The sequence below is a fragment of the Natrix helvetica genome, assembly GCF_964273705.1.
Source record: "Natrix helvetica genome assembly, chromosome: 4".
Classification (NCBI taxonomy): Eukaryota; Metazoa; Chordata; class Lepidosauria; order Squamata; family Natricidae; genus Natrix; species Natrix helvetica.
This window is the reverse complement of record NC_138550.1, coordinates 146,996,341-147,009,962: the sequence shown is the minus strand read 5'-3', so window position 1 is coordinate 147,009,962 and position 13,622 is coordinate 146,996,341. Positions and strand designations below refer to the sequence as shown.

Sequence of the window (13,622 nt, the reverse complement as noted above, 5' to 3'; positions counted from 1 at the left end):
TTTTGTATTTCTTGCATACCTGCAATTGGAATTAAAAATGCCTAATAAAATTCCCTGATTAAAAGCTAGAGGGAACAATTCTGGAGCTACTTCTTCTATACTTTGACCTTTTTCTAAATAAGGAGCAAGCTAAGAAAAAAGTATATTTTTGACACATAAAAGCTTAGCTTTCTTTGCTTCAAAATCAGTCTCAATATCTACAGCTAATTGAAATTATTCATTCAGCCAAATCTCTTCAAAACAGAATGACCGAGTTGAAAGGAACCTTGGAGTTCTTCTAGTCCAACCACCTGCTTAGGCAGGAAGTCAAATATCATTTCATACAAGAGATTGGTTGTCCAACATGTTAGGACTGTAAGCTAACAGTTGGGTTAGCAGTATATAAACCAGGATGGTAGTACTGTCGCTTTAAGTACTGCTGTAATGTGATTGGTTGCTGTTACCTCAATCAGCCATAAGAGGGAGCCAGAATGACTGTTAGCTCTCTGTTTTGTTAGACGCTGATCGGTGTATTGTGAGGTACTGTGTTTTTGCTACTGTTAGCTGCTTTGTGTGCTAAACTGATTATTAGATACTGGACTGTGTTCGAAGCAGTGGTGGGTTCCTCCCGGATCGCACCGGATCGCGCGCGCTCCCTTTCAGCGCTCCACCTGGCTTGCGCGCTCCCTTTCAGCGCTCCACCTGGCTTGCGCGCTCCCTTTCAGCGCTCCACCTGGCTTGCGCGCTCCCTTTCAGCGCTCCACCTGGCTCTCGCGCTCCCTTTCAGCGCTCCACCTGGCTTGCGCGCTCCCTTTCAGCGCTCCACCTGGCTTGCGCGCTCCCTTTCAGCGCTCCACCTGGCTTGCGCGCTCCCTTTCAGTGCTCCACCTGGCTCTCGCGCTCCCTTCCGGCGCTGAAACCAGAAGTACAGTTTTGCCCGGCCCTGGCGAAGCAACGACGCCTGTCTGCGCTCCACCAGCTCGGCTGGGAACGGAGATGTTTCCTCAGCGGAGCGGAGCGCCTGAAAAGTCTTTGCTGTTTTGTGCATGTTCTTGCATACCACTCTCATTACGCTTCTCTGCACACTCGCTCTCCTAACGGGGAGCTTACTTACTTAACACAACATCTTCTTAAAAACTTCCAGTGTTGGCACATTCACAACTTCTGGAAGCAAGTTGTTCCAATGATTAATTGTTCTAACTGACAGGAAATTTCTCCTTACTTCTAGATTGCTTCTCTCCTTGATTAATTTCCATCCATTACTTCTTCTGTCTTCAGGTGCTTTGGAGAAAGGTTGACTGAAGAATAGGTTGATAGTTTTAAGTTATGGAATCAAAGTTCTTTCAAACCAAACATGTATTTCCAGTTTAAAACAAAACTATATTTTATTAATTAAATGTACCCGGTGTGCATTCACTAAACAACATTCAAATTGCCAGGAATATTGTATGACTGGAAATCAGCATGATTCTACAGAATTTAATCTATTCTAATTTTATGGGGCTCTTACTTTTTTTTTTTTTTTGTAATCTTATATTTTAATTGTTATAGTGGGTCTTATGCCTCTGACATAAGCATTGTGCCACTAACACACACGCCCCTCACACACACACTCACCATCTATAATATGGAGATAATAATACTGACTTACTTCATAAGCTATAAGAATTGAATAAACATACACTAAAGGCATTAACCATCTGAAATCCCATAGAAATCAGGATTTGGGAATAATGGAATGACTGTATACACTAAATCTTTAAATATTTTGGGGTTTAATTTTAATAACAGTAGAAAGGCAATCTTAAATAAAGAACAACCATTAATAGAAAGTCAGAAATATATTTTTCCTTGGTCTTTTTCTTTCTAACATAAGCATGAGGCGGGCAAAACAGTATACACTAAAGAACTGCAAATGTATCACAGTGTTTGATAGTACTATAATCAATTGTGCCCTCCATTAGTTTTATTGCTTTCAAATCCTGTATTGTAATTTTGGGATTGTGAGTTACAACCCCCCTTCCCCCCCAGGGAGCTAGCAAATTTGAAAGGGTACCTGTCTGATTTGTTTGTACAGAATAAGAATCCAATCAGACCACATTCCAGCTCTGAATCCATTTGTATTTAGAATTCTTCCTGCCTTGTTTCTTTCCTGGGTTTCTAAAATTTCTTTCTACCCAAGATCCCTAGTCCCATGTTTTATTTATTTACCAAATTTCTTTAGCCACCCATCTCATGAGAAGTTAATTTGTGTAGTGCATAATAATATTCATTACAATTGACAGGGCTTGCTGTAGAAAGCAGTTTGTCCCACTAAGGAGATGGGCAGAAGTGATTCAGCATTCTCTTTTCTATCTCCATGGCACTAGTCGATGCCTACTCTTAAAGGCAGATAGGGAGATTTTAGTGGCAAAATTCCTGGCTAAGTTCAATTAGCAGCTGCAGGCTCAGATGTCTGATTGTTGCTAACCTAGATGGACTTTGGTCCTAAAAAAACCATAGTGGTGGTTTTAAAGGTTCTATTGCTTTAGGGTCTTAATGATTTCATGGACTTGCAATTTGCCATTAGCTTCTCTCAGGGTGTTTTCTCAAGCCTACATGTGATATTTCCTATAGGAAGCCCGTCCGAAAGCTAACAAATTCAACCACGTTCCATCTGTTGCCCACAAGAGGCATAAGGATCTTTCTACCAAAAGTTCTTTCTAAAGCTTAGTCTGATATTCTGGCCGTATTGGGCTTCATAAGAAAGTAGCCTGAATTAGATTTAGAGATTTTACAAAATGAGAGTTAACTTACCAGTTAAAAGATAAAAACAAAATAAACAATGACTTGTCATGAGTTTTTTTCAGTGGTTTTTTTTTATTACTAAAGGTCTGTTGAGAGAATGACATTTGGGAAATTTCTGTTTTTGAAGGAATTAATTGCTGCATGCACCCTCCCAGGTCCATTTTTGCTGGCAGAGGGTTCCAGGAGGCTGTGGCAGCCAAAAACGGAGCTCGGGAGCCCCTTTTCACTGGCAGACCGGGCCACCACAGACACCCCTGACACGAGTGACATCAAACTGGTGAAGCCCACCCTAGCTATATCTACCCTGACCACGCCCGCCCCAGCTTGTGGAGGTCAAACACAACCTTAATGCGGCCCTCAATGAAATCGAGTTTGACACCCCTGTACTAGGACTGTTATTGGGTGCAGCTTCAAATGTTCTTTCGCTTAAACTTAAGTAACAGAATGTAATAATACTTTATGATTAGTAACATCAACTCTACATATTTTTTTTCAGGTTGTGGGGATATTCCAGAACAAATTAAAGGTCCAAGTGGGATAATCACAAGCCCAGGCTGGCCTCTTGAATATCCTGCTAGATTGAATTGTAGCTGGTATATCCAGGCAAATCCAGGAGAAATTATTACAATAAGGTAAGTCATTTATATTTTAGGGATATAATGTGAAAAGTATAAATTAAACAAGTTTGTGTTAGATGCTTCTCTACTGAAAATTAAGAGCTTTACAGATATTTTGATTAATTGCATGCATCTTCAGATTTATCAGTATCACTTGATTATTAAAAAAGAAAACATCCTTATACTAGACTTTCAATACAAATCATTCCATTATTAAGATAGTATGTTGAATCCTAAAGTAAAAAATGAAGTCCCATAACATTTCCCATAATTTTTCATATTGGATTCTGTTGCATAGTTTATTAAGGCAGGAAGTAAATATTTACGAGTTCAACTTTTTGAAAAAGATCAAGCAAAACTGGTCACTAACCATGGTTTTTCTCCACGTCCATCACAATTTTGCTTTGAAAGCAGTATCTTTGTGGCACAAAGATTCCTTGCCACAAAGTAGCAAAATCTTTTGAACAAACAACAACAAAATTAGGCAAAAAAAATACTTAATTATACTGAAGATTCCCCCCCCCCCCATTCTTGGATGTTCTTATTTACTGTAACATTGTATACATTTTAACTTGCTGAGAAGGGATGTGACAAGTTTTCGAAACTTCCAAAGTGAAACAAAATTGAAAACTGTTTCCAATTCATCTACCTTTTGCACAAGAAGAAATATAAAATTTGCTATGATTTTTAATAGTAGACTATCAAGTCTCTGACATAGATACAGATTGCTTGCTTAGGATAGATAAAAGAGAGAAAGGAATATTCTGACTGATATATCCTGCTTTTTTGAGCAGTTAATTTCCCTCATAAGCTCTGTTTTCAATTATACCAGAGAAGTAGAATAACCCATATTTTTATGACAAAAAAGTCATGGATGCAGATAGTTTTTAGGTATTATACCATACAGTTTAGTTTAAAACTGGTAGATCTTTCAAAGGTTTTCCCTTTCCCTTCAAAAAAATTAGGCAAAAGATTGAATAAGATAAATGTATTAACTTATTGAATAGAATATATGTAAATTATTAAATTTTGTAAGCCACATTTATGTGAATTGGGCAGCTATATAAATTAGTTTAATAAAATAAATACAGAATCTTATGATAATGTTATTAATATTTCTTTAAGTCTTGTTAAACACTCATATCAGAAATTTATCATATATGTGTATGAAATTGCCTTTTGTTAAATAATGATGGTAATTATTAACAAAATTCCTTCCCCCCCCCCCCCCCAAGTTTTCAGGATTTTGATGTTCAGGGATCACGGCGATGCAGTTCAGATTCCTTAACAATAGGGACCTACAAAAATATGGAAAATTACAGAGTTTGTGGATCCTCACTTCCATCTCCATATATCTCCTCACAAGACCATGTTTGGATCAGATTTCATTCAGATGATATCATATCACGAAAGGGCTTCAGATTGACTTATTTTGCGGGTATGTTTAAATTTTAAAATGGTATGGTCAATATGTTACACATTTGTTTAAAATGTGGGCTCAGTATAGTTTCATGTGGAAAGTAATGACTAGGTTCAAAAAAGTGATTTTGTTTAACTGGAGTTTATCAAATCACACAACATACAAATTTGTAAATTGTGATTTACAAACAAAAATGGCTCAGTATACATGAATGGCTAAGTCCAAACTAAATGAATTTCATTGTCATTGACTTTAGTCTATACATAAACATTCTTTATGATAGAAACCTATAATTTTTCTAGTGTTTTAGGTGAAAAAACTGCTAACAGGTAATTATTATTTTTTATATTTTAATTTTAGAAACACTTGAGGATTGTTAGGCATTGACAATTTGATTTACTTAAATATGTTAATAGTTGATCTACAGCATAGGAAGAGTTCCTAGTCTTGGCAATAATGTGAAAATATTCTCTGAAAAATACTTACTGCCATTCTGAAACAGACAAAGTGACACACAATATAAATTTATGTTATATATCAGTAGCAAACACTATCAAGTTGTTCAAGTTGATAGAATACAATCCAATCATTTTTTATTAATTAGTGAAAGCTTTATTAATTATGGATATTTTATTTCTTGTGCCTTTGTGTCAATTTTTACTCTTGATGGCTGCCTCAATTAGGTAGTTCTTGCAATTTTATTGGCAAGGTTTAAGAAATGATTTGCAACTGCCTCCTTTTTAGGGCTGAGAGAGAATGACTGACCCAAGGAATTTAAGATAGCTTTTTGTCTAAGACAGGACTAGAAGTCACTGTTTCCTGGTTTCTAGTCTGATTAACCATTACACCAAACTGGCTCTTAATTATGTCAAAATTAAGTTACAGGACTGTTCACATATGAACAGGAATAAAGCATTTAGACACAAAAATGATTTTTCATTTTAAGATTTCCTCTCAATGTATAAAGAACCTTAGCATCACCTTGGAGAAGCTGTTAGGAAGCAGCAAGTGCTAAAGCATACATTAAGCAGTAGAGGGAAAGAGTAGAGCTTTTAAGACATAGAAAGCCCAGCATGCATACTTGCTAGATTCTATTCAATAAAGTTTACCCTCAGTGAAGTGCAATTCTACTCTTCATGTAGATTCAGTTTCTTGATTGGATGTTCCTCGTAAAGTTGACAGTCAATGCTAGTTTCTAACCCCTCCATGTGGCCGAGAGTCAGGATTCTGATTCTTGATTTTGTTCCATCATACATGCAAGAGTTTAAGCGAACCTAGTTATTTTAGGCTGGGCTTCCAAACCTCAGATATCCACAGAAATATGAGTAAGCTGGGAGAAAAAACCAGATCTTTATACTCCAGTTCCTTTTTCTACAGTTTACCTCACAGGTAGATGAGGCTAATGTAAAATTAGAAAGTAGTAGGGATATAAAGTGGTTAAATAATTAAACGTTTCTTAAATATATCGGTTTCAGGGAAATCCAGCGAATTGCGTTGCGACTGTAACCAGTTCCACTGTGCTAATGGGAAATGTGTTCCAGAATCTTGGAAGTGTAATGACATGGATGAATGTGGAGATAATTCTGACGAAGAGATCTGTCCCAAGGCTAGTCCTCCAACTGCTGCTCCCTTCCCGCCATGTGCATACAATCAGTTCCAGTGTCTCTCACGTTTCAATGTTTACACTTGCATTCCAGAATCTTCAAGATGTGATGGAAATCTTGACTGTCTTGACTTAGGAGATGAAATAGACTGTGGCATGCCAAGCTGTGGGCAGTTACTAAAATATTTTTATGGTACTTTCAATTCTCCTAATTATCCAGACTTTTATCCACCAGGGAGCAATTGCACTTGGCTGATAGATACAGGAGATCACCGCAAAGTTATTTTGCATTTCACTGACTTTAAACTTGACGGTACTGGTTATGGGGATTATGTCAAAATATACGATGGACTAGAAGAAAATCCACACAAGCTCTTGCGTGTTTTAACTGCTTTTGACTCTCATGCACCTCTTACAGTTGTTTCAACTTCTGGTCAAATCAGAGTGCATTTTTGTGCTGACAAAGTAAATGCTGCAAGAGGGTTTAATGCTACCTATCAAGTAGACGGTTTTTGTCTGCCATGGGAAATTCCCTGTGGTGGAAACTGGGGATGTTACACTGAGCAGCAGCGTTGCGATGGCTACTGGCATTGCCCAAATGGAAGGGATGAAACCAACTGCACCATGTGTCAGAAGGAAGAATTCCCCTGCTCCCGGAATGGTGTCTGTTACCCACGCTCTGATCGCTGCAACTACCAGAATCACTGTCCCAATGGTTCAGATGAAAAGAATTGCTTCTTTTGCCAGCCGGGGAACTTCCACTGCAAAAATAATCGCTGTGTGTTTGAAAGCTGGGTGTGTGATTCTCAAGATGACTGTGGTGATGGTAGTGATGAAGAGAACTGTCCGGTGATTGTACCCACCAGAGTAATTACAGCTGCTGTCATTGGAAGCCTAATCTGTGGGTTGCTTCTTGTCATTGCGTTGGGATGTACTTGTAAACTGTATTCATTAAGAATGTTTGAACGAAGGTAAGCAACCTGTTTAAAGCTCAAACTGCTGGCTTGTTTTTCTTTGTCTGAAAAAATTATACAGGTAGCTCTTGATTTAACAACCATTCATTTAGTGTCCATGCAAAATTACAATGGCAGAGAAAAAGTGACTTATGATTGTTTTTCACACTAATGATCGTTGCCGCATCCCCATGTCAGGTGATCAAAATTTGGATTCTTGGCAGCTGGTTCATATTTATGAGGGTTGCAATGTCTTGAGGTCATAGATCACCTTTTGTGACCTGACAAACAAAGTCAATGGGGAAGCCAGATTCATTTTATAACCCGTGTGACTAACTTAAGGGCTGCAGTGATTCACTTAACAACTGTGGCAAGAAGGGTCATAGAATGGGACAAAACTCACTTAAAGCTGTCTTGCTTTAAGACAGAAATTCTGGGCTCAATTGTGGTTGTAAGTCAAGGCCTACCTGACTGTACACAGAATAGCTTTTGTCACTGATGAATTCTACACATTATTTGTCAAAGAAAAAGTTTTTTAAAAGGTGACTGCTTGAAACACATGAATTTTTTTTTTAAAAAGTTGATATGCTTACACAAAGTTAGTTCTTCCTTTGGAGAAATTATTTCACAAAATAATTTGCCAAGGTCTTTTTCCTTGGCAGTTGTCATCTAAGATTAGCACAAAGGTACTGTATAACACAAAATGTGGTTGCTGTTATATATATACAATGAAACAAGTGAATTGGACTCCATATAGTATCTCTGCATTTTTGGACAGGTCATTTGAGACACAGCTATCAAGGGTTGAGGCAGAGTTATTGAGAAGAGAAGCCCCTCCTTCTTATGGACAATTGATTGCACAAGGACTAATTCCACCCGTTGAAGATTTCCCAGTTTGTTCACCAAATCAGGTAAGAACGTCTATGGTAACTATAAATCAGTTGCTCTGGAAAATCATGCACTACGTTCAGCTCCTTACTACAACAGAGTTCTCTAGACTCAAATTATATTTATTTACATTTTCACATTTCTGAACCCCTTCTCCTTCAAAGAGAGGAAGATATATAATTTGCCAAATATATAATTTTTGACACACTGGATTGTTTAGATCAGTGGGTCTCAACCTTCCTAATGCCACGACCCTTTAATACAGTTCCTCATGTTGTGGTGACCCCCAACCATAAAATTATTTTATGTTTTCCCTATTTTTTCAAAAATATGTATTTTCCGATGGTCTTAGGAGACCCCTGTGAAAGGGTCGTTCGACCCCCAAAGGGGTCCCGACCCACAGGTTGAGAACCACTGGTTTAGATCCAACCCAGCACCTCTTTCATCCTGCCTTTTCCTTTCTCTTCAAAATAAGGCAATTAGATTGGGAATATTTTTGCTAAATCTAATTGCCACAAGATTAGGATTTTTACAGAGATACAAAGTTGGCGAACAGTTTTGGTCATAAAACTCAGGGTGCTTTAGTTTAATATATGAAATAATTACATTTCATGGGTTCTTGAAACATTTCTGAAATAAATCTGAAAAACATTTCAGATTCACAAACTGCATATGGATGCTACCTTGTGAATGACTCCTACATACACTACATATACAGTATGAGTAATAGTTCTGCTCATTATACATGAAAAGTTGAATTTTGATTACTTGCATTTTACTATTTGAATGCGGCCGCGCGGGCCATCATGGGAGGGACAAGATACTCCCATATAACACCACTCCTGCGCGAGCTGCACTGGCTGCCTGTGGTTTTTCGGGTGCGTTTCAAGGTGTTGGTTACTATCTTCAAAGCGCTCCATGGCACGGGACCTAGTTACCTGCGGGATTGCATCTCACCTCATACATCCCTGCGTCCAATCCGCTCTCACAGGGAGGGACTCCTCCAGGTGCCGTCCACTAAGCAGTGTCAACGGGCAGCGCCCAGGAGTAGAGCCTTCTCTGTGATGGGCCCAACCCTCTGGAATGACCTCCCCCCCGATATTAGAACTACCACCGACCTCCGCTCCTTCCGACAGAAGCTTAAGACCCACCTGTTCCAATTAGCTGGCTTAACTGATTTGTAGTCCCATTCAATCTCCTGGCAAACATCTTATTGGGTAGTTTTTAAGGGTATTTTAATGTTTATTTGTATTTTAATTTAAATATTGTACAGTCCACATCCCACCTCCTCCATTTAACTATTTGTTTAACTATTTGTATATTAAGTATGCCCATATTGTGTATTTATTCTGTTTTAATATGACTGTACACCGCCCCGAGTCCTGTTTAGGAAAGGGTGCGGTTTATAAATTAAAATTATTATTATTATTATTATTATTATTATTATTATTATTATTATTATTATTATTATTAGTGCTTATTGCCTTTTAATTTCCATTGAAATTCTTCCTGTTTTTTTTTTTAATACAGAAGTCCTCAAAGCATGTTGAAATAACTTCTTTTCTCTTATTACTAGTCTCAGTATAAATTATGTGGAGTGTTTGGGGAGAAATCATACAGAGTTTTATATGCATAGTATTTATAGCATCACTGTAATAATGTAGTTGGACAGATGTTACTGTTGGCAAACTACTGCACCATGACAAAAAAAAATCCATGACAGAAATTTTCACTATGTCCTAATTTTTTAGAAATTTCTTTAAATATCAGAACACCATTGTTCTTGTCAGTAATGTCTAAATCTGGAAAATAATAACAACTGCACCATTAATTAAATCAATTACCAAGCCAGTGTGTATGGTGAACTAAAGAACTGAAATTATAATTAAGTTGGGACAAATCCATGTATCTTTCCTCTTTCTAACACAATGTTTATTAGGTCTGTACTCTGACTTTGAAGAATACCCAGTACTTCGGAATACTGGTGGACCTGTCTCATAGGCTCTTAACAATTTTACTTTATATCTTGGAGGCTTCCTTCAGAGTCAACAGTGGGGCTCTTAGATTCTTAGATGAAGTAGAAGTTCAAGCTTCAGCATGATTTTAATACTTTTACTTTTAAGACATTTTTAGCAAAAGCAGGCTTCTTGGCTGCCTCATCTCTCTTCTGCTCATATTCAGTAAGCTATTAGTTCCATGTTAGCAGAAAATGACTTGTAGAAAAAATAAAATGAAACCAATATTACATTCATGTTTACCCTTTTATAACACTAGGTTTCCCTATGTTTGTTTTTCAGGCCTCGGTCTTAGAAAATTTGAGACTGGCTGTGAGATCTCAGCTTGGATTTACATCTATTAGATTTCCAATTGCTGGCCGGTCAAGCAATATTTGGAACCGAATCTTTAATTTTGCAAGATCCCGTCATTCTGCATCCATGTCATTGGTGTCATCAGATGGAGATGATCTTACCAGCCAGAACAGTAACAGAGAAACGGAAAGAAATAGTTCACACCGAAATCTCTTTTCGTTGGAATCTGATGATACTGATACAGAAACTGAACGAAGAGACACAACAGGTGCAGTTGGTGGTGTTGCTGCTACATTGCCTCAAAAGGTCCCTCCTGCAACCGCCGTGGAAGCAACTGTTTTCTGTGGAACTTCCTCAGTCCAGAATACTAGCAGTAGTACAGACAGTGGAAGAGAACCAGCAAGCATGGAACCTCCAAGTTCTAGTCCAGGACGCCATCAGTTTTCTAGTGCATTAAGTCGAATGACTCAAGGGTTACGTTGGGTACGCTTCACCTTAGGAAGATCAAGTCCAGTTAATCAGAACCAAAGCCCTTTGAGACAGCTTGATAATGATGTAGGTGGAGGAAGAGATGAAGATGATGATGTTGAAATGCTAATTCCAGTTTCCGATGTAGCATCAGACTTTGATGTGAATGATTGTTCACAACCTCTGCTCGATCTCACTTCTGATCAAGGACAAGGGCCTAGACAGCCATGCAGTGCAACACCTAATGGAGTACAGCCCTCCAATCAAGAGGGCCCCTGTGAGCACTGTGGAATAGTACACACTGCTCAGATACCTGACTCGTGCTTAGAAGCTATGTTGAAAAATGAAACTAGTGATGATGAGGCTTTGTTACTCTGCTAAGTATTAATTGAATGAGTGGAAATGTCTGCAAGTTGGAGCAATATGGTGATTGGTTTTTGTACTTCATCCTTAAGGAAAAAAAATAGATTTTTGTTTCAAAAAAGAATCCAGGGCAACTCACGTGACTTCCAAATTTGACTGTGCATGACTGAATGAATCTGTTGCAACAAAGAAAGATTGTTATTGGTCTACATACATAATGTATGTTTGTTGCTAGAGTGTTTGTTTTGTTGTTGTTGTTACTATTACCCTTTAAGGGTCCTTTTCTTGAGAGCTTTTCCTAGTACTGCTTTTTCTACTAGACTCCTTAAAGCCTGCGCAAGGAGTTGACGGAGAATAGGTTGCCTCTGTAATTTATAAAACATGTCACCAACGAATGAACTTGGTTCATTCATTGCAGCATGCAAATTTCTGGCATACCTGTACGTGTGCATTTTCAGTGTTGTAAAGGCATGCATCTATCACCAGTTCCTTACTCATGCTTTCTGGAAGAAAGAAAGAATAGCGCTATCTAGGAAGGGGTCCTTGGTTTCAGATAGTTTTAACATTGTGTAATTTACAGTAGGAACATGGCTGCTCATTTACACTTTTGTCTGCCTACCATTCACTCCCATTTGTCAGATTCTTTTTACATAATATTTACTTCATGTTAAAATCAAATCCAGTATAAATTGCCAATATAATTTAATACAATGTACTAAATGCTAATTATTGCTGAAAGTATTCTTATTTTTTTCCACTTGTGTTTTATATTGTCAAATTACTGAGTGTTCTCTTGTCAAGTTTTTTTTTAAAAAAAGGATGGATTTTTTTTCCAGTACACAACACTGTATTTGTTTTTTCTTTTACTTTTAAATGTTGAAATGGCAGAAACTGATGGCAAAAAATGTTTTGTAGCTTTTATAACATTAATTTCAATATGTTGGTCTAGAATGGTACAACCAAATAAGGTGTAAAAATTCAAAGAAATTTTTCATCTATCTTTGTAGATAGATACTTAAAGCAGATAAATATGCATTTGATTCTTGTATATAACGTGTTTTTTAAGATGAAATAGGTACACATAACTTTAGAAAACTACAATGAATCTTTCCCTAATAGAGTTTAAATTTGTTCAGTCTAAGAGGATTTGCACTAAACCTATGTTAAGGTCTCTAAAGAATTAGTGCACATGCACTATAACTTTAAATATTAGTCTCTAATGCAACAATGAATATAAAGTTCCATAGCTCTGTTCTTGCGTTCTAACTTTCTTTTGTTTGTTGATACAATTGAATTTGCTTTACTAACTTTCTATTTATTCACTGTATTTAAAAAGTTAGTTTATGTAGTATCAGTTCTCGCTTTAAAACAACAAAAAGTTCTAGGTTTTTATTTTATTACATCCCGTTGTTAGTGCAAAATATATCAGCAATAGGGAAAAAAAATCAGTTTCCAGTTTAATGGCTAGCTGGTGGTTGTTACTTTTTGATGATACCAAGAAATGAATCTTTTGAGAAGAAAAGGTTGTGAATTGCTGTTATATTTATATTTGGGCAGTCTAAGTAGGCTTAATGATTTATTATGAAAAATGTATTTGTGTATGATTGTGTCTTATTTATTAAATTTTACATACATTGCTGAATGTCATTTTAAAGCATGTTTAAAGACTTGTGGAATTCTTGTTATGCTATCAAAAAATCCCTCATGTTTTAAGATATATCACATTAAAAAAAAACCTGTCATGTGTTGCGTGGCCCAGTTCCAAACAGGCCGTAACCCCAGTAGTGGGCTGTGGCCCGGGGGTTGGGGACCCTGACATAGAGTACTCAGTATGTTTCATATTTGGGGGTGGAGAGTGGATTCTGGAATCAAATTCAAGCTTTCTAATTGCAAAATTGGCTGCTAAGTTTCAAGTATTATTTAACTTTGAAGCTAAATATCAGGCTGTTTTTCTTTAAACATACTGGCGGAATTAGGCTAAAATACCTTAGAAAGATACAAACCTATTGCAAAAGTTGAATGCCTAGAATTAAACATTTCATTTTCAGTGATTTCAAGAAAATAATGAAGCAGTGCTTGAATAGATTATGACTTTTAAGAATAAAACATTTCTTTTATCCTGCATTGTAAACAATTAAGTTGTTCCGTATAATACTACACATGGAAGTCTCTTCTTATTGTTTGTTTGTTTAAGCAGCTTCATACTAAGTAGGCATGCATTATTTTGTAGCTTTA

The 13,622-nt window shown here is 37.1% G+C and overlaps 1 protein-coding gene across 2 annotated transcripts in view; it reads left to right on the top strand.

The window, feature by feature from the left end:
* Nucleotides 1-13,044, top strand: part of LRP12 (LDL receptor related protein 12) — a 41,316-nt gene extending 28,272 nt beyond the window's left edge. For both annotated transcript variants that reach the window (XM_081953022.1, XM_081953021.1), the window contains 5 exons: nt 3,263-3,398; nt 4,619-4,821; nt 6,279-7,377; nt 8,138-8,270; nt 10,545-13,044. In XM_081953022.1, coding sequence (XP_081809148.1) covers nt 3,263-3,398; nt 4,619-4,821; nt 6,279-7,377; nt 8,138-8,270; nt 10,545-11,405 — 2,432 coding nt within the window. In that variant the 3' untranslated portion in view covers nt 11,406-13,044. The remainder of the gene's footprint in view (nt 1-3,262; nt 3,399-4,618; nt 4,822-6,278; nt 7,378-8,137; nt 8,271-10,544) is intronic.
* The last annotated feature ends 578 nt before the right edge of the window (nt 13,045-13,622 follow it).